Source organism: Mycteria americana, chromosome 1 (assembly GCF_035582795.1).
Source record: "Mycteria americana isolate JAX WOST 10 ecotype Jacksonville Zoo and Gardens chromosome 1, USCA_MyAme_1.0, whole genome shotgun sequence".
Classification (NCBI taxonomy): domain Eukaryota; kingdom Metazoa; phylum Chordata; class Aves; order Ciconiiformes; family Ciconiidae; genus Mycteria; species Mycteria americana.
Window position 1 is genome coordinate 53,999,852 of NC_134365.1, and position 21,277 is coordinate 54,021,128.

At 43.0% G+C, this 21,277-nt stretch overlaps 1 protein-coding gene across 6 annotated transcripts; it reads left to right on the forward strand.

Moving 5' to 3' along the window:
* Positions 1-677: 677 nt before the first annotated feature.
* Positions 678-21,023, forward strand: GAS2L3 (growth arrest specific 2 like 3). 6 transcript variants are annotated; one of them, XM_075497920.1, is made up of 12 exons: positions 678-873; positions 3,913-3,949; positions 4,047-4,282; positions 4,980-5,108; positions 6,432-6,479; positions 7,439-7,607; positions 8,014-8,132; positions 9,583-9,724; positions 13,445-13,508; positions 14,184-14,322; positions 15,593-15,700; positions 16,436-21,023. In XM_075497920.1, the coding sequence occupies exons 5-12, from the start codon at positions 6,450-6,452 to the stop codon at positions 17,822-17,824; spliced, it is 2,160 nt and encodes a 719-aa protein (XP_075354035.1). In that variant the 5' UTR covers positions 678-873; positions 3,913-3,949; positions 4,047-4,282; positions 4,980-5,108; positions 6,432-6,449; the 3' UTR covers positions 17,825-21,023. The 6 variants fall into 6 exon arrangements, with proteins under 6 accessions (XP_075354035.1, XP_075354009.1, XP_075354029.1 ...); XM_075497894.1 differs by having other exon boundaries at positions 4,047-4,210; XM_075497914.1 differs by having other exon boundaries at positions 4,060-4,210.
* Positions 21,024-21,277: the final 254 nt, after the last annotated feature.

Genomic DNA, 21,277 nt, shown 5'->3' on the forward strand with positions numbered 1-21,277 from the left:
AAAAAGCCACACACACAAAAAACGCCTTTTCATGATATAAACATGTAACTTCCTTTGCATTATTTCAAAGTACAAATTCTACAGTATCTATACTTTGTGAAAGGGCATCACAGGCTGTTTTCCTTTACACATTTTGATTGTCGGTGCTCAGCGGCTCTGAAAAGTACCATCAGCAACACCCCCAAAACAGGTAAGCGAGTTTGAACGCTGTGCGAGGCGGTGCGGGCTCCCTGATGCTACCAGGGGCTCTAGGCAGGGTGGTTTCCTTGTGCCAGGGTCTGCTCCGAGCAACGTAAAACCGGAGAGCTGGAACACCAACGTGCCGGCCATGCTGTCCTCCAAACCGTGGCCCTGCACTGCTGGCAGTGCGAGGAAGATGTCGGGCGCAGAAACAGCTCTTCGCCCTGCTGCAAAAAGGCCTCTTCGGGTGTGAGCGCCTCGACGGGCAGACGCTTCCCCTGACCCCCGAGCACCCGGCACCCTGCTCCCACCGCCCGTGACCAAACCCGCCACCGCCGCCCCCGGGAAGCAGAACTGCTTCAAACGCAGCTGGTGACACACGACGGAGGGGGCGTTGAGGCCCCTGCTTTCCTGACAGCCGAAGCGGCCCGTGGGCGGGAGGGCCATCTGCCGCAGCGCCCGAGCGAGCAGCCCTCTCGGCCGTGCCGCCGCAGCCGCCGGGACACCGAGGCCTGCCCTGACCTCCGTGGGGGCCTGACCGGGCGGGCCTGGCTGCTAGCGGGGCTGTGACCCTGCGCCCTGCACCGCCTCAAAGGCCGCGTCCCCGGGGGAGACCGGAGGGGCTGCTCCGCTACGCAGCGACCTCACCCAAACCGGCGGGGGCGCCAGTGGAGACCCCCGGGCTGCCCCCTGGTAAATCGGCTACAGCGGAGAGCCGCGAGGGGCGGCGCCAGAACGGGCGGCGGGAGCGCGACGGCTCTACCGGCCGCCCGGGGGCTGAGGGGCGGGCGGCGCCGCGGCCTCGGGCCAGGTGCGGCGGGCAGGGCCCCGCCCGCCCGGCCCGGCCCCGCCCCGCGGGCGCTGATTGGCCCTTTCGAACCGAGCGGCCGGCGCGGGGCGGGCGGGGGCGCCCTGGTGCGCGGCGCGGGGGGAGCGCGGCGCGGCGGCGGCTGCCGGTGAGTACCGGGGTGCGCGGCCTGGCCTGGCCCGCCCCGCCCCGCCCCGCACTGCCCTGCCCTGCCCTGCCAGCACGGGGCCGGTGGAGCGGTGGCAGCGGGAGAGGAGGGCGGTGGCAGGGGCAGCGGCGGTGCGCAGCTCCCTCCGCACCGGGGTGTGGCCAGGGGGTGGTGGTACCCTGGCCCCGGCCCCGGCCCGCGGGGAAGGTGAGGAGCGTCTAAGCGGCGGCGGCGAGTCCGGCCCTGCGTGGGGACCGGGGCGCTGCTGCGGGGTCCCGCTTGCGGCGGTGCATCGGGCGCGCAGCTCCGGAGCGGTGGCACTCGGTCGGTTACGCCTCTCTGTAGGGGCAGCGCTGAAAACGTGTTGAGCATCGCACTTCGCGGGGAGCCCCGTGCAGCGGGGACAGACCCCGGTATTGGGCTAAGCCCGTTACCGGGATGGGCTCGGTCACCCTTCCAGGGGCAGCGGCTCCCACCCGGCTGAGTTAGCCTCGCTGACATCGATGTTGGAAGTGAGGTGCCGCGAAACTTACCGTGGGGAAGGGAGAGGGGAGAGTTTTTGCATAACGCCCTTCAAACCAGTCTCTCCTGCGCCTCACGCAAGCGTTCGAGGATGTAGTGCTGTTTTTGTAGGAAATCTGCCCTAGTGCTCTTGGCTAAAATACTCATTCGTATTGCTTAGTAAGCCGAAAAAATGTCTGGCTCCTTTCTTTGCCCAAAAGCTGGCTGTATTCCAGGGATGCTGTGTGTCACCTTTGGCATAGTATCAGATCAAGACATGGGAAATAAGTGCATGTATACCTTTAGGAGCTAAAAGGCAGAGCTGGCCTATGCATTTGTAATTCTAAATGTACTGGGTGGATCTTTCGTAATAAGACAGGATTTTATATTTAAGTCATAATAAACGCCTCCTGACTATGGCCAGCCAGCAGCCTGCTTCTTGGATGTCAAGTGATGCTCCCCCTCAGTGCTGGGGAGCATCACTTGCTGGACAAAGTGTGGGGTGGAAATGGGAGGGAGAGAAGAGTTTGTTTGTGAACGTGAGCAAGCGGCAGGGGTAGCGTGTCTCCTGTTAACCAGCCTCCCCCCAAACTGCATGCTCTTGTAGTAAAGGAGCCATCTGCATGTCTCTTGCAGAGATGCCAGCTGTTGAGGTGAACTGCTCCTCCCTGATTTCAAGTGGGTTTCTCTGCCCTGACAGGTGCCTTTGCTGCCCTTTGGAAGGGGAGAGCGGGCTCGCTGCTGTGTGTGCTGTCACCAAAAGGTGCGGAAAGGCAGTCCAGAAGGAGAGCAGCCAGCGTGCCTTAATGTAAGGAGTTGGTTGCCACCTTAAAGTCCTTCACCTTGGACCGACTAGTCTGGTTCTTTCTCTTTTGTGCCTCTGAGGCTTCCCCAGGGAAGCAGAGCTCCTGCTGACTCAGTAATGCAACAAAGGGCTCTGTAATTGCTGTAGTGACGGAGAGAGTAGCGCTCCATGGATGTCTCTTGTTGTGCCTGCCTCTTTTCCTCTGCATGTTAGGATATGTGTACCAAAAAAAATCTTGGCTATCCTGTAGCAGGTTTCAACAAATACTGACTTGACAGCTTCTTTCACTTCAGAGTGTTTAAAAACGTGGGTTTCAGTAGATACTGTCAAGACTAATCTACAATTTCCAGCTGCTCTGGGTTAGTCTGTTGTGACTGCCTTTTGGTGTTGATGGAATAGAAGATGATGTGTGATATATCTTAAGTATAGGGTGAAGATGTAAAAGTGTTTCTACCCAAGTTTTTTTTAATGAGTCTGTGAACCCAAGGCTTTTTAATGAGTCTTTGAATCCCTTTAGGTTCCACTTAAGCTAGGTCAATGGCTGCTTCATCTCTGGTTTAGGTATCTGTGGAGTTATGGATTTTTTGTTTGCTTGTTTCTTTGTAAACTGTGCAGTCGAGTAAAATGGGACTTGGACTAGGTTCATCTTGTGCTACAGAATGGCTTGTAATTAGTGTAGCGTGTCTTGCTGGTTGGGTCCCAGTGAATGATCTATAAAACCTGATACAACTGATACTAAGCAGGCTATCTTGTGTAGCATCTAAGGGCATGTGTTAAGCACCCTGAAGTATTTGCGTAAAGTGCTTTAGTATTTGCTGACTTTACTGTTTCTCAGATTGCCTGGGGGCAAAGTGGTGGGCATCTCTGGAGAGCAGAAGCAGACTACAGTCTTGCGAGGCTGTCCTGTGTGGTCATGTCCGGGGTATGTCTGCAGCCCCTTTCCTGAAATGCCTGTCCCTGTGCCACGTGTCAGAAGATAGGTACCTTTTATCTCACCTCTCTTTCCTAATGTTGATCCATAGCTTTAGTCCTTTATCGGAGGTTTGGCAGTCGGCCAGCCGAAGGCAGATCCTCCCTTCCCCAGTATATCATTTGGGGCTGACCGCCTGTCTCACAGTAAATCAGTGTCACTGTATTGATCCAGCTGTAAGGAGCTACGAGACAGCCTTTCTCCTCTCCTCCCATGTCACAGAGCCTGTTGCCAGCAGAAATGAGGTGTTTTCTGGGAGTGGTGCTGGGGGTCAGGGACCTCTACACTTGCTGAGCTTGGAGCTGGGCTGGTTGCTCCCCTGGTTGGGAAGTGCTTGCAAGTTTCTCCTGCTTCCCCCTTTTTAAGGGGTGAAGCAGGTAGAGAGCCCTCCTAGGCACCCTGGGCGTATCGGCTGGCCTGGAGATGGGAATGGCACAGCCTGAGGCTATGGGTGGGACGCGATACAGTACATTTTCATTTTGGGGTCTTCTCTTTCACAGCTGTGAGCTCTGAACACCAAATGCCTTTTCAATGAAGGTGAGTTGAAAAAACTGGCATGTGTAGAAACTGAAACAGTTCTAGCTGGAGCTGACTGAATTCAATACCAAATACTTGATTCATTCATTATGTACAGCTTTTTGATGCAGGGAACCCAACTGGTTTTAGAAGAAGTCAGATTTGGTTATGACTCTACCTCGTACTGCAGTATTTGCCTCACCACGGCACCTTCTGCACCTTTGCAGGCTGGCTACTTGAACGTGGCAGACTTCTGGGTCTTCTCATCCCATGCCTCTCCCTGTAAGTGATAAGGCTATATTAATCTGTATTCCCTGCATTCTCAGAGCTGGACTGTTTGGGATCTGAAAATGGGTAATTGTTACTATATTAATTTTTCAACTCAAAATTTGTGCAGGGTAGTCTGTATCATCAGAGGTTTTTTGTTAAATGTTATTCAGATGCCCTGATAATAAGTGAAGCCGTTTGATTTTCTAGAGAGCCCTTTGGCATATGGGCTTACAAAATAACTTGTTTTAGAAGAGCAGGCCCTTGAAGTTCAAGTGCCACAATTTTCCTCAATCTCATCTTTTTTTTTATTTTTCCTTTTTTTAGTTTTTTTGACTACTTTTTGTTAGGCATGCCACAAAACTGCAGATGCTGAGCATTCTTGTGATAGCTGCTGTGTGAATATTTTGCTTTGTTCGTGTTTTGAGCGCTCCCTGTGAATTAGGCTGCCTTTTGTTTTCCCTTGGCAGTTAGTATGCTACAGCTCTTGTTAGCCTATATGGCGCTCCTTATTTTAATGAGACCAACTTCTCTACTGGCTGTTCTGCTGTTGTTTTATTTATTTTTTTTGATCAATGAAGCCTCTTACTGCGACTCTCTTGGGACAATAGCTTTTTTATGCTAAAGGAAAATGTATTCCCCTGGACAAAGCTGTGGGAAGCATAACATGCTCATTAGTAATGCTTGGTATATACACTGCCCTTCCCTTGTTCATTCATAGAAGGAAAAATGACATCAAGGAGAGGATGTCTCTTCTTTTTCTTTTTTTTTTTTTCTTCCCTAGAAATAAAAGGAGGGGGAAAGATATCACTTGAAGTGTCTCTCCTAAAGTTTGAGAAGTGCTAGCAGTTCTGATATAAGGAAGTGGCTTCAGTCTGAAAACAAACAGGTTGCTCGTTTGCTGGTTGTAGAGGTAAGTTGTTTGAAATGCCCGATGTGTGTGGTCCTACATAGCGTGTGAGGTTCAAGGCAGTGGGAGGGAAAAATAGGGAGGAAACGGCACCGTTCTGCTTTCTGGGTAAGAGGTAGGGTGAAAATTTTTATGATACCTGCGTCTTCTGTGATGGGTTATTCGGCCTTTTGCCATAGGAAGGTGAGGTTGTGCAACAGATGGAGGAGGAGAGTAGAATACTGTCTATGTATAAAGCTTAAACATCTGGGACAGGAGAGGGGAGTTATTAATTTTTAAAGGAAAGCAGATGAGTTAAAATTGTCTGACTATGTCTGCAATCTGGTTTCCAGCCTAATCAGTAAGATGAAGTTTTATTGCAGCTATTAAGTAACGGTGCAAGAAAGCTGGTTTTAACTAGTTTTGAGACACAGACAGGTACATTTTGAGGTTGTAATGCCCGCCGTTACCACTGTGGAGAGTTATGCTGAGGAAATTCCTTCTGGTGCATGTGTATGCAGCTAACCTGGTAATACTGCACATCTCTAGACCTGGAGCCTATGTGGAGAGACTTACTGATCCCCAGCCCAGTGCGGAGTTTGTGCTGGGTTTTCCCATAATTGAAAGCATTGCTGGAAAATACTGTGTTGGCTTCAGGAGAGAAGGTGTTGACCAGATTGCCTTTAAAACTTTCCTTAAGGATTGTTTTGCCAGGGGATTGTCCTGATAACCATATTGCTGCAATAGTTTGCAGCATTCTGTTGAAAACTTGGGCATGTGCTAGCTGCCTGGAAATCTAAGTCAAAATCCCAATAGAAATTAATAAAAACATTGATTTCTTTCATGTATCTATGCAAGAAGAAATCTCAATCTTCAAAATTATTTTCTTGCTTTAAGATTTTCATAATCTTCAAAGTATTTAATGTAAACTCAGGATGCTTATATGTGTATTCATGCACGTACAAGATACGCTTGTGATAGCTGAGAAGGAAGGAGTGAATGACAACATTGTTAAATCCAAGAATGGTTTGAAGTTTTAGTATTTCTCTTTGGCAAAGTAAATGCCTTACAGCTCCGTAAAATCATGCAAACCTTTGAGTATTATTTATGCATACGAAGTTAGTTGCTACTTTGTGCTGTAATAACTGCTGCTTTATTTAAGGGCAGAGAACTGCAGTTGACTGATTACTGGATCAAAACCTTAGCTGCTAAGATACTTCCCTCTTTCCCCCCTCCATTCCTGGTTAGACTTGCTCATATTTTGCCAAAACAGCACCGGTGGGTTTTTCTTAGGATTTTCATGAAAGCAGGAGGGACTGTATTAAAAATTTTCTTCTCTTTCCCCAGGGGGAGAAACTAATATAAATGCAGATGACCATGCAGAATGCAGTTCAGGTAAATGCCTTTTGTAATGTTTGAATTCTGTATAATGCTTTTTTTTATTCAAAGGTATACCCTGAAGCAGATGAAATGCTAGAATCCCCAGAGTTATCTCTAGTTTAAAAAAAAAAAAAGAAATAATAACTTTCTCATTTTACAAATGGAGCAATGTGGCAAGATAGATAACCCAGTGTTATATGATAGGTGATCCTTTCTCTTCCGAAGTGCTGTTACCTAGGAAGGTTTTGAAGTCAAAGGCTGAGATTATTTTAAAACTTGCTTGATGATTAAGAGGTGTTTTTAAAAACCCTGTATTCTAGTTAATCACTTAAGTACAAATAAATAAATATATTTTATACACACACTGAACTGAAGGAAGGTAGTTAAGAATACTAGAAGGACTCTGTCTTTGGGAATTTTGTACGTGAACTTTCAGTGTGGTCCTTTTCTTGAAATGTAAAGGTACCTCTCAGATTGAAAATGCAATCCTTAAGATAAATGCTAAGGATTCATGTTCATGTTGTGTTCTTGCATGGGAATATGTTTCATCTTTTAACATCATAATTTTAATGATTTAAACACAAAACGCCTCTGAAATGTTTGATCAGAGAAATCAATAGTCTGCGGTAAATTATATCATAAGCTGCAGATTTCATTACTTAAAATGTGCTGAGGAAAAAAAATCCACAAATTGAATGCATGTTTTCTTTATTTAATATTCAGGAAAGTATGTAATTTTAAATCCAAAGAAGTCAAGAGAACGAATGTAGTAGTACTTTTGATACAGGAGTTACTAATGAGAGCTGCGCTGTTTGTGATTACTGTTTTGTTGGTTTGATGTATCTGTCTGAAGGGGAATAAACACTCACTCTTTGAATAATAGATCTTTAGCGTAATTCAGAACTGCAAGTTTTTGTCATCTGACTGCAAATATTACAGGCTCGCTGTCTTCAGCTTATTGAAATCTTCTGCAGGTGTGGTTTGGAGATGACCTTCCCTTAAGTCCCCGAAGTCCTCTGACCCCCAGACATGGGCCAGGTTTGGCAGATGTGTGCCTGTATGACCAATGGATATCTGTGCGGCATGAAGCAACTTTGGTGCCTATGCAAGAAGATCTGTCAATCTGGCTGTCTGGCTTGCTGGGTGAGGTTAAAAATAAATCACTGTCTAATAAGTTTCAAAGCACTTTCCAATATTCCAGTCAATGCTGACACTTAATATCTATAGTACTGTTAAGATCTGGTGTATTTGAGCCTGAATGGCTAGGAGAATTGCATTAAAATGCATGCTTCCGTTTTGGATTTTATTAGCTGCCACCTCTCAGAGGTAGGATGATTAATAGTTCTAATTTATATTTCTGAATCTTGTTAGTCTAATTAAAATCTAAGTGGATATTTGATTTTAGTTTACTTATATATTTCTACTAATTTTCAGTCTTTAACACTGTAGTAAATTATATGATGGATGGAATGCTGTTTGAGTTGCCTCTAAGTTCACATGAAACTTCTTTGCCTTCTGTGGAGTAACTCTAATATTGACCTTTTTTTAGGAGTAGAAGTCAAAGCAGAACAACTGCTGGAGGAACTTGATAATGGGGTACTACTCTGTCAATTGGTTGGTGTTCTTCAAAACACAATCAAAAAATGTTGTAGCTCAAATAATTTAAGGGTGAGTCATATTGTGATTTTTTAATACATATATAAAGTCTTTAATTGTTAGTAGTAGTAGAAGGAAAGCAGGTGAGGCTTCCCAAAGTGGCATTCTGTGTGCAGTGTATCCGGAGACCGATGAACAGCGCGGCGTTATATATAGATAAACTGTCCTTATGCAACAAATTACTTATTCACTTTGTTAATGAAATCCTAATGTCCTTACTAGTTTTTTAGTTTGATTTCAGAAGTCTTGCCAGAGGAATGTCTAGTCCAAGTCTGGATTTTGTTCCCCTGATAACATCAGTGTGGGTTGGTAACAAGATATCTATTGGCAATTGGTGGAATGATTTATTCCAGAAACTGGTGGCTAAACTCTAGTATATAGGTTAGCCATGAAAATATCCTTATTGAGATGTACCTGAAGGTGGGCTTCAGTGTTTTTGTTGGGAACCAAGGCTGAGTTGAAACGTGAATCTCAAGCAACTCGCAGTCTGTGTTTGTACAATGAGAAGAAGTGATGTGTCACTTTGGAGTATAAACCCATGTAATGCTGGTGCAGTAGCGTATGTTCAATGTACTGGTACCCAGGATAGCTACAGCAATGCTTGGCTTTGTCAAATAGTAGATCACCAACTAATGTGCCTTGATTGGTAATGCTTCCCTTGGGGGCAGGAGGAACTGTTTCACCATATCCAGACCATTTTTTTTAGTGTTTACCTTTTACTGTTTTATCTAGTAAAACAGTAGTTTTAAATAATGGATATTTACCAGTAAGTAATATAATTACTAATATTAGAATTATTATTAATTGGGGGGTGGGTGGGATGACAAGGCAGCAGTCTTAGGATTATACAAGAGCCATATGGATGCTTCAAATCCTTAGGGCTTTTTTTAAGGAGGACAAGGTGCCCAACTTGTGTACCTTTGAACTGTTTCTTTAGTTTTGAAGATACCAATTCAAAGCCAAATAAGTACGGAATTGTTTTAAAGGAAACTACCCTTTACTCCCTTTTGATTCCCTCCGCTTTCTAGAACGGGCTCTACAATGTTGAAATCTGGCAGCTAAGTATAGTTTAGTTGATTTGGGGTTCTCTCTGCTCATTCTGCTGCTGTGAACAGAGCTTGGGAAGGGGGAATAATTATCTAGACCTGTGAAACCACCGGTAAGACTTTAACCCCAGCTCATGGGGAAATGGGGAAGCAACTGTATGGGCAGTTCTGGGAGAGGTTGCAGAGCTGTAAGGATTGTTCACTCAGTGACTGTTCACAAAGATAAGGTGGAATGCCTTCTACATTAGCATAGTTTTTTTTTTTAATAGAATACATGGTGGGTTGAGCACAAAATAGTTACTAATCGCTGTTTCTGTACTCTGAATTTAGAGTTTATTTTCCTTTGCAAATATGCTTTGAAATCTGTTGGAAATGTTGATGTGGACAATGTACTTTTTGTTTTCTTCCCTTGCCAGAATTTTCCTATGAGAAAAGTTCCATGTAAGAAGGATGCTCCATCAGGATCTTTTTTTGCCAGAGATAATACAGCCAACTTTCTTAACTGGTGTAGGGCCATTGGAGTTGATGAAACTTATCTCTTTGAATCTGAAGGTTTAGGTAAATCTATCTTTTTGTAAGACTTGCTTTGATCTGTATGTGGATAACTACCTGGTCAGGGAGATCTCTGGTGTATAGTCTCGTGAAGCCTTTGTCACAACTGTACCTGTCTTGTGCAAGCTATTAATGCTTTTATTTTAAGGCGGTGTTCCCGTAAAAGCCTTGAAAAATCAGTTCAGTGACTGCTCTAACCTGCATGATGCTTTTCCAACCTTCTAAAATTTGCCATGTGGGAGGAAAGGAGGAGTGACAGCTGTGCAGCAAACTCGTGTGTTTTCCTTCAGTAAAAAGGCCTGCTGAGAAACAGAGGAGAAAAGCGCGGTTTTGCTTTCCCTGTGCGGGAAGACCACAGGGCCATGGAGTCAACTGACAATAAGATCCTTTATTTGGTATTAGAGCTCATTCTTGTAGCAGAAAGCCCTCAGAATAATGCATTCATGACTGCTGAATTTGGTAACTACATCAGGGCGTTGTGCCTGAAGTGACAACAGTCTGTTGGTAATTAACATTTACTTCAGGACCTGCTTGACATGACTCTAAACCATTTGTATTTTCCCATTTAATAAGCTAGTTATAAAAATAAATAGTCAACTGTGTGTATGCCTGCCCCAGTGCACAGTCTGTCCCTTATAACAAACAGCTTCTAGACTGATACTTCCACATGGAATACAATTTTTTTGACTGTTAATTAAGAGGAACTGTGCTTTCATCACATGGTAAATAATGAAATGCTCTTCTACCAGCTATTATGTCAGTAAAAATTAATTAAGACAAACTTTTCTGTAGCAAGCCAAATACTGTTTTTTGGGTTTATTTTTATTTTTCTTTAAAAAGGCAAAATATCTGCCTGTCAAGCAGAATAGCAAAAAATTGCAAAGTACCTTTGTTTTCAGTAATCAAATGAATTTGTCACAATATTTACTACATTTTCTTGAAGACACTGCCATTTAATGCTTTTTAAATGGGTGGCACTGTTTTCATTACTGCTTTTCTTTTAAGCTCTCCTCCCTGCTAGTTGGACTGCCCATGCCTTCTCTACTGGATAAGTCACCTTTTAAAATAGTTGAGAAAATATCCTCATTTGCATCTGTCTCATTCTGATTTAACTAAGGAGTGTATCTTTTTTTTTTCAGTGCCATGAAATACAGATGAGTAGGAGAACTGAGCTATAAGAAAATTAGTTTTAATATTTTTTTCAGTTCAACTTGTATGAATTGCATTGCTTAAACATCTTAGGTCCTGTAAGTGGATGGGTAACTAGAACCTGTTTAGCCTCCCTGAGATAAGCAGACAGGATTTCCTAATGCTGTGGCTTTCGCTCATAGCCAAGAAGTGTTTTGAAGTCTGATTGTAACTCTTGACACAAGCTTGCTTTGTGGCATAAATATCTTCTGTGAGCCTTTTTGGCAGTCGAAATGAGCAGACATGCAGCCTCCTTGATGAAACATTCTTTCCACTGATGTTCTCCATCAAACTTCCAAGCCATTCTTTATTAATGAGATAAGGGAAAGACAATTTGACAATTGTCCTTTTCCCATCAGATACATATAGCAACACCTCCTGAAAAGTGTGGATGGCTGTGAAGGAAATAAATTCAGTGGCTCCTGAGGCAGCAGAAGGGGAGAGTAGCCATCATGGGATACCCTTTGACATCAAGCCAAATGTCCTGATCTCTGCTAGGGATTTTTCTCTTCTGGATTCAGGCAAATTGTGCCTCATCTGTTACAGCTGACAAAAGCACTTATAAAAAAAAGAAAGATGAAATGACCTCTAGTACCTTTTAGATTATGGCTGCACCAACTTTCTTTTCTAGATTTACCCTTCATAATTGGATCTTTTAACAAGTAGACTTAAAAACTGGAGTAGATGATGTAAACAAGAACATCTGACTTCATACTCAGCCTATACTTTAGGAAATGCTTCAGTCTTATTTAGAGCAAAGTCATTTTAAATATAAAACTGACATCAGAAAGATGTTAGATTTCATCTGTAAATACAGAGCTGGCTCATTAGACTTCTCTTCAGAGTGAATTTCCAGTTTCTACTGAATTTTGTTACTGCACGGTATGAAGAAAGTCAGGCTTGTTCATATAAATGTTACACCATACGAAAATTGTATCTATGGCTTTTCACATTTCTTATGCTTGATGGTGGTGGGGAAAAGAATGGTGCCATGTGTGTGGGTGGAGGGGATTTGAATGACCCTTCTCCTAGCCTTTGGTTTCTAAGTTATTAGGCAGTATACCTAGTTGGCTAAGAAAGCAGAGGGATGGCTTGTTTTCTAGAGCATTCATACAAGTATGTTCTTAGAACATATTGAGAGCATCTCCATTTTGAGGCTGAAATGGGGGCGGGAGAGGAAGTAGTTACTTGTGTGTGAAATTTTTGAACTATTTTCTTTCTCTGTTCATGGCCCTTGTTTCCTTTTCCTTTTTCTTGCACACCTAAAGATGGAAGTTGCAAGAAACCAAAACAGACATTGCTTTCCTTCTGCCTCTTCTATTATTCAGTGCAGCAGTAAAAATAATTGAATGTTTTCATTTCAAAGTTATCAAGAAAACCCAGAAGAAATGCCACTGTCACCTACACACCATTTGGCTATCACTCCATTCTTCCATCTCATTCTTCAGCTCTCCTCATCATGATTTAGTGTGTCTACACAGTCAAGTGTGTGCAGCTGTTAGAGCTGCTCTGAACTGAGGGGTGCAAAGCAGCCTCTGCATCGGGTGCTAGCTGGGTTAATGTGGGCACAGTCCCTGAGAAGCAAAGCCTAGTGCAAAACTCCGTGCTACTGACATATCTGAAATAGTGTTGCATCTTTTCTGTGATCACAGTCAGTATCTGATGTTTGCACCTGAGTGTTTGCTTCTTAAACCGATGTCATTCTCGCCTCCTTCTTATGGTCAAGGGTTTTGACCCTCTTTCTTGGATAGATCCCCTCAAAGATACCAAATTCTGAAGAAAACCTTTGGGTGGATGGGGCAGGAGGTGGGGGCTGATAGGGAGGGGTGAAATGAGGGTATAGCATGGGGTAGGGGAGCTGCCACTGGCCAAGTGGTATTTTCTAGTGCAACTGGGTGAATTGGCCATATGGATGGACCCTGCTGGCACCCAGAACTTTTAAAGTGATAAGAAAAAGGATCTGTTGCTTACTGAAATGGTAACAATTGCCCGGATTATTCTTTCACAGCCAAGGGTTTAAACCACTTAGGCTGACTGGCTGCGTAGCCATCCACTTGTCAGCTAGATCCCTTGCAGCGTATTCTCCTACAGTTGTTCACCTATAGAGTGTATGTGCCTATCTGTGTCTGTATGCACAAGCGTGAACAGATGGAGAATATTTTCCTACTTGCAGTTGAATGCTCTTCATCTTTAAGACTGCTATAATATATTTTGGGATAGGGAAGGGAAAGCTCTCAGATCTCTTTCTTTCCAGTTCACATCAAGAACGAACAGCATAAAATCAAATAAAGCATATTTCTCTTAGGTGGAGAAGAGTTTCATTTCAGGAGTGACAGGATGGGTTTAAACACTTTATGGAATAGAAAATTAGAGTTGGAAAACATATAGTGCTTTATCCATGATAATGTAGCTTGCCTCTGGGTAGAATGATGGCAAAATTATAGTCATCTATTCCTTATCTTCCCTTTGTGCCTAATTGCACAGGCCTCCCCACAGTAAATATGAGCTGTAACTCCCTTTTATTCTCTTCCCTTTTAGTTTTGCACAAGGATCCAAGACAAGTGTATCTTTGTTTGTTGGAAATTGGACGCATTGTATCCAGGTATGTGATCCATACACACTCTTAACAAGAAATTGAAGAACATATTCTATTAACTAAAAGCTAAGACAAAGTTAAGACATCTGCAGTCATTAAGTGCAATACAGTAGATGTTAATTCTGTGCAGAAAGTAATGAGTAGCTTTTCTAGGACCACCGTACAATATGAGTATTTTTTCAAATATTTATCAGGCTCTTTTCACAGAGAAGTGCTGGTCCACACTGGTTTTTATAGCTGTATGTTTAAATACTACATTCAGCTTATAGATGTCTGTGCATCTTGGAAGAACTCGCTGAACATTAAGTGCAGTTTTAAGGTCTTCATTTTTTTAAGCTTTTTGGCAGGTATCTCTATCATTCTCTAAATTTAGATTTCTAATTTATTTCTAGTGCAGAGCTGGAAGCTTTAAGATAGTTTAAATTGGATGTGAGGTAAATTGTGTAGTTTTGACAGTATTTTTACTGCCTTCTCTGGTAGCTCCAAGACCACCTTTGGGAGGACTTCTACTAGAAACTCAAGAGTTGCTCCTTCTCTTTGCATTATCAAGGCAGTTATTCCTCTGACTGATGTAGTGCTGTTCCCTGTCAGTCAAGCTACTCAGAATTTTGCATGTTTGTTATCATCAGTTTCTTTTTGTTTTCTTTAGCAATTAAACTCTACTTTTGTATTTGTGTTGAGGTATGGAGTTGAACCTCCTGTACTAGTAAAACTAGAGAAAGAAATTGAGTTAGAAGAAACTCTGCTGATGACCTCTGGACCACCATCGCCTATTAGCCCAGCAAAGTCATGTTGTCACCATGGGGAGCTACATGAGGCAGTAAGTACTACTTATTTATTGTGATATGGGCTTTAAATGAAACTCTAAGTTTAGTACTTGTATGATCTGGCTCAGTAAACATAGGCTGTTTTTCATCTAGTATTTGTGAGCCTCCTTAAAAAGAAAACAGAAGGGTATACCTCCTTTAAGCAACTATTTTTTTTGAAAATTTAAGCAAAATGCTGTCATATATTTTGGAGTTAATGCATCGGTGCATATAACCTGCCTTGATTTCCAACCCCCCCCTGCCCCCTTTCGTTGCTTCTTTGAGTACAAGAAATGCTCTCATTCAATTTTTCTGGTGTGTCAATATTCTGACGTAACGTATGCTTCTTTTCAATTTGATGTTTTCATAAAACTTCATGAAATGTTATAGTAGGCTTTGATAAAACTCTTTTTCAAAAGACTTTAAATAAAACCTCTGTAGCTGTACCAATTGGAAATGAATATGTATGCAGAAAAGGAAATGATTTGTACATCTTGTGAATTGGTCCAAAAGTAATGATGAGCAACTTTCCTATTTTGCTTAAAAATGCATGTTGAGACTTAAAAATTCATTTATTTTAAAGGTCCTCTGTCTTCTAATGTAAAACTTCTGCTTCTTTGGGAATATCAGCCACCAGATCCTCGCTCTCTCTGAAAAGTCTCACAATTTTTCCTGCTTGGCAGTAGTCTTGACCTTCCAATTTGTTAAGTTTCTAAGTGGCTGTAAGAGGCACATCTTCTCGAACCCTGAACTTATTTGGGGACTACCTTTCTCCTTTTTTTCAGTTGTTTCCTTCTTGGGTGTCACGTAGAAGACTGACTTACAAAAGCCTTACAAAAACTGAAGGAGAATGCTGAAGTAGCCCTGGGTCAGGTGTAGCAATGGATTCGGTCACAGGAGAGACCCAGGCACTCGTTTCAATTTCTAGAGACTGTAACAGTGTCTTTACAAGGTTGTGGTTGGAATTTGATGCTACTATGCATAGGGTTACGGACAAATCTTAAAAGGGAAAGTAGAAATAACTTAAAATTGAAGAAATAATCAAAATTGGATTGGAACAACTCGAAATATTTGTCTGTACATACAGTTTGTTCTTTTAATCTTTTATGCTACGTTTTGAAGCTTTAGGTAGCTGAGATTTTCTTGTGAGGGAATAGAATTCTAGTGTTTTCTTAGATTAAGATGAAGATATCAGTATCTTTTCTTGTATTAAATATCTCAATAAACTGTTAAACACATGCTTCTGTCAAAATACTAACGGATGCTTTCAATTTTAATAACTAGGTTAAACATATAGCAGAAGATCCTCCCTGCAGTTGTTCCCATCGATTTTCAATTGAATACTTATCGGAGGGACGTTATAGACTGGGAGATAAAATACTCTTCATACGAGTAAGTAGTTTCTCAGAATTCCAATTTATATTCATAATGGGGAGAGAAATGCTTTTAAGTGGAATACTTCATTTTTATGGTATGGCTTTAGAATTACAGAATGATTTAGGTTGGGACATCACGTCATCCCGTCTCCTATTCAAAGTAGGTGTAGCTAATTAGATCTTACAACTATTGATTTTACAACCACACTAAACTAAGCAAGTTAATGTTTCCCTGTGGTGTTTCTAAAATTTCAGTAGCAACTTGCATTATAAATAAGGATAATGCAATAGAATATCCTGAGAACATTGCTTGTTCCAAATCTGGATGCTTGGGGTTTATAATTTATAGGATAGTTGAGTGCTGTCTTCAGCAGGCGTAAGAGTTTCTGGGATTAAAATGTTACGAGGACATCCATAATTTGAACAAAGCCTGTATCCAAAACTCTGTATACTAAATAAAGATGCTGACAGAATGGTCAAAATGTCTTCTGCATATATGCTTTCATTATTTCCTGATGCATAGTGACTGTCTCTGCAGGAGAAACTACCTAATAAAAGAATTGAGAAGTATAAGCCTCATTTATAACATAATTTCTCTTTTTTAAAAATGTTTCCCTGTAAGAAAGGAGGTCCTATTTTTAGTCAATTTCAATAGATGTTAATGTAAGATGAAGACATAGTGCTGCATAAAACAAGATAGAAGTTTCTCTTGTTCTTCTCCTGCTCCCACCCCCTCTTCCCCCATTCTCAGATGCTACATGGCAAGCATGTGATGGTACGTGTTGGTGGAGGCTGGGACACTCTTCAAGGTTTTCTGCTTAAATATGATCCGTGCCGAGTGCTTCAGTTTGCAACTCTGGAACAAAAAATCCTGGCGTTTCAGAAAGGGGTCACCAGTGACAGTGTCCCCAGCTCGTCAGCTAGAATTCAGGAGCCTCCTGTCATGAATCCAATGTCAGCTGTCAATATGTTTCAAAAGCAGCCATCAAAACCCCCTACTCCTGTTTCAGCTCTCGGGGCCAGTGCCAAGAAGGCTTTATCTAAACGTCCTCAGTCCCCTGCCCTGGCATCACCAAAAGTGCCAGTGCCCCCATCCTCCACAGCCAAGTCATTGACAGTCAGGTCCAAATTACAAGGGTCTTCAGGGACAGGCACGCGGTCTCCTTTCAAACCATTAGCTGGCACCTCAAAGCAACTGGAGTCTCCTGCCCACAACTCACCAGCTTCTGCTCCTTCGCAGCCTGTAAGCAAAAGCTCTTCATCTGCAGGAACGAGAATGGCTCTTGTTCACTCCGAAACATTGCGCAAACGTATTCGGTCCCCTGATGCTCCCAAGGTGAAATTTGCCCTGGCTCAGAGCTCCCCGGCACCAGCACTGAATCTTGCCCTCTCGTCCTCTGAAAAACAGCGGTCTCGCTTGCCTGGGACAGCTGAAACAATGGCTTCAAAACAGAAGCGTGTTGCTGCTAAATGCAAACCTGTATCTGTCACTAAAACCAAAGCGAATTCAGTTGCTCCGAGAGCTGCCCGGCCGCCTGTTACAAATCTGCGTGCTGTTGCCAAGTTTGCACATTCTCAGCAGCTCCTTGCAAAACCTCCTTCTGAAAATACCATTCAGACCTCAGGAACTGGGTCTCGGCAACCTCAGAAAGCTCCACAAACAGCTTCTGACCTGGCAAGGAACCTGAAAACCACTTCAGTCCTAAAACACTCCGCTTCTGCACCTTCTCTTGCAGTTAGCAAAGCATCAAAGTCACCACCTACACTGGTATCTACAAGCAAAACCATATCGTCAGCTGTCAATAGGCAGCCAAATGTCAGTAGACCCCCTCAGGTTGGACCCGCTTCATCCAAACCTCCTGAACGCACTCCCTTATCTGTTGTACGGCTTCCTCAAACTTCAGCCAAAGCGGCAGTGACCAAAAAGCCAGCGCAGCCTTCCACAAAAGGTCAGCCTTCAACCAAAAACTTGCAAGCAAATGAAAGCTTGGCCCCAGTAACCAAGAAGCCTCTCCCTAAGGGAAAATCGCCAACGGTGTGTAACAAAGGAGTGCCTGGTGTATCAAAAGGTCCTCTCATGAAGAGCAAGCAAGATGATCACTATTTTGTTATGACAGGGAGTAAAAAACCCAGAAAGTAAACATATTTGTTACTTTCTGTGGAAGTCTTAATTTCATTCAGATGGGCCTCTAGTATCTGCTACACTGAGGACAAGGAAAAAAGTTAAATAACACTACATTTACCATGAAATATTAGGTGTAACCTACATTTTTCTGCATAACTTACAGTAAGAACTGTAGTTATTTTGCAGTTTAGAAACTTCGGTTTGGATATATTTAGAAGTGAGCTTGCTTGCTGTGTAGCACCGTGGAATAGAGAATATCCCTGTTTGCTGCTAGCCTGACCTGCTGCGGGGAAGGCGGGAGAGAGGAAAGGGGAGCTAAGGCTGCTGCTTTTGCTGCCGCTCATTTTCAAGGGAGCGAAGCCTGCCCAAAAAACATCTACCCAGGGCAGAGCCTGAGCGATTCTGGTGGTTCTGGCAGATCTGCATCGAGGCCCGTGGCAAGCAATAGAGCCGTGCACAAGCTGTAAAAGTTCTAATACCTCAAACAAAGCTATGTTTTTTTAGTTCACCAGTGTCCCAGAACCCAAATTTGGGTCACCTGCATGTATTGGAAAGAGAAAAATCTCTAGTCATGTTTAGATTTGACAGCTGCTGTTATCAGTGTTCACTGTGCCCCCATATGCCTTAAAGTGGCTTCAGCTCGCTTCGAAGTGGAGCCTTCTTGGTTTGTGTTAAGTTGGACATGGAAAATCATGGCCTTGATCGCTCTCTCTCATTGTGCCTTAGCCTCTCAAATTCATGACAGATCTCTTCAGTGAGCAATGCTACTTTTAAAACCCTGGGCAGATAACCTTGCTTAGTTCATGTTCAAATCTGACTATAAGTGAGCCCAGTCTTTCCTAGAAAGCTCTTGCTGCATGAAGAAAAGCACCTGAGTTGCTGGGAGGGCACCTCCCCTGGGATGGAGCCCCAACGCAGCTCCTGCTCCAGCGATGCAGAGCTGCAAGTACTGACCTGCACCGGCAGAGCCTTAACGCTCTGCAGGAGTGGCCTTTGCATGTAAACCTGAATCACTAAATACTTCTTGGTGCTACGGATTAATTATTGTGGGCAGTCTTAGTCTGCAGTGGCCTTTTTTGTTTTATTTATGGAGACCTTCTTACTGGCTCTCCTATATTACTTTCTGGAGGTGAGGAGTAGTATCCCGAAGAGGTAATGAGGGACTACATTTGCCTTTAAACATCTGAAAGTGCCAGAAAGCTATGCACCGTTTACGCTCTCAACTCCTGAAGGCTTTCAGTGGGTTAAACATCCGTGGTGCTCAACACCTTTACCCTTAACAGAAATGAGTTTCGTGGTAGATGAATCAAAACCTACCATCTTTGGGAGTGGCCCTGTTTGAGATATTTTGGATCTAATGAACAGTCATTCCTACAAACACCAAGAAGCTCTCAGGTTCTGTGAAGAGACACTGCTGACTTCCACAGACCATCACTTCTGCTCTCCGCTCCCAGGATATTTACTTATGGGCAGGAGAAGAAATGCATGCAAACTGCAGCTTCTGATGTTGTATATTTAATTCCCCCCCCCAGGAACTAGGGAACTAGAGTAAGCAAGCATCATAAACTAATAACGAGTTCTCATGCACAGTGGCAAAGTCATTGAGCTGCCTTTCTGAGCACCTTGTTAGCTTTTTTAATTTATGATTCTATTTATGCATATCTACTGTACAATACTGCTTACAACCTGCTGGGAGTAAACAGTAAATAACAATGTCCAAACTGTAGGAGGAAAACAGGCCAATTTTAATAATGTGGACACAAGTCCCACAAGCTCACATACAAAGTTGTATGTGTGGGGAAGGCCTTACTACTTACTCGTTTTATAAATACACTGGTCAAAGCCACTACTGCAAATGTTAATAGTAGTGACTGTAGTGGACTGCTTTCAGGTTTGATAAATTTGACACACTGTTTCATATGCTGAAAGCATTTTACAGTAGATGACTTGCTTTTGATTTTGGGCTTCCAGATAGTGAGCTTTGATGTGATATCTCATGCAGATTAATAGCTGAATTCTTGGGGTTTCTTGATGAGATGAGGCTGAGATGGAGTTAACTTTCTTCACAGCATCCCATATGGTGCTGTGTTTCATATTTGTGACTAAACCAGTGTTGATAACACACCAGTGTTTTAGGTGTTGCTGAGCAGTGCTTGCACAGGGTCAAGGCTTTCTCTTTTTTCCTGCTCTGCCCCCACAGCAAGTAGGCTGGGGGTGGGCAACAGTTTGGGAGGGACACAGCTGGGACATCTGACCTGAACTGGCCACAGGGCTATTCCATATCAGAGAACATCATGCTCAGCAATAAAAAAGGGGTAGAGGAAGAAGATGGGAGGGGGCAGTTGGCTTCCAAGGTGGCTGTTGTCTGCAGACTGGTTGGGCATCGGTCTGCCTGTGGGAGGTAATGAATCATTGCCTTTGCATCACTTGGTGGTTTGGTTTTTTTCCCCTCTTCTCTTCGCTTATTAAACTGCCTTTATCTCGACCTGGGAGTTTTCTTGCTTTTGCTCTTGTCTCCCCTGTCCTGCTGGGGTTGGAGGGGAGAGAGTGAGCAGCTGTGTGGGTGCTCAGCTGCTGGCTGGGGTCAACCCACAACACTTTTTGCACCTTTTACAAGTTTTTTAGTAGAAATTTAAACACTGAGACTCTTGGATCTCAGTATAATGCTATGTCAGCATCTACCTTTTTGAACTATAACTTCAGAGAAAATGAGGTGGATGTTTTCATCTTTGTGATCCGTTATCTCATGTAATAGACTGAATTTTATGGTTCAAAATGAAATAAAAAGCGTAAGCTGGGAAACTGGCACTGAAAAAGGCAAAAGAATTCCTTTTACAGTTGAAACCTTAATCAGCTAATCTAAAGATGGTTCACCTGTTACATGTGGGCAGGCTTGGTTTGGTTTTATTACAACAAATAGTGTATTTGAGCATGGTCCAACTTCTGTGAATATTACTCCAACTTTATAGTCGTAACTATGGGTGTCATGTAACATGAGGTGAGCCAAGAATTAAAATGTAACCAAGTACATCCTAATGGAAACACATCCTATTTTTTTTAATGTTTACATTGCCAAATAGCAAGTCTAATCTTCAGCTTGTATTACTTTGTGAGGGAAAGATAACTTGGAGCAAGAATCTGATTGAATTCTCCACGTGTTATCAATGTGTTTCTGTATAAGTACTTATTTTAAATAAACATATACTGCACCTTTTTTACATGCACACTTTTTTCTTCCTACTGTCATCTTTTTGTGGGGAGGGAAAGAGAATGTATTTCAGAAGGCTTATGGTTTTGCTCTACCACCACAAAAATAGTATCTTCTATCTCAGGCTATTGTGAAGACATAAATAGCTGCTTCTAATCCATTGCTTTGTTTGGAGTTCAAGACCTCTCTATTCTGATCCTGGTTTCAGTACGACTAATTGAGTAGAAGGGGCTTCCTACTCTTTCCTAGCTGACAATGTG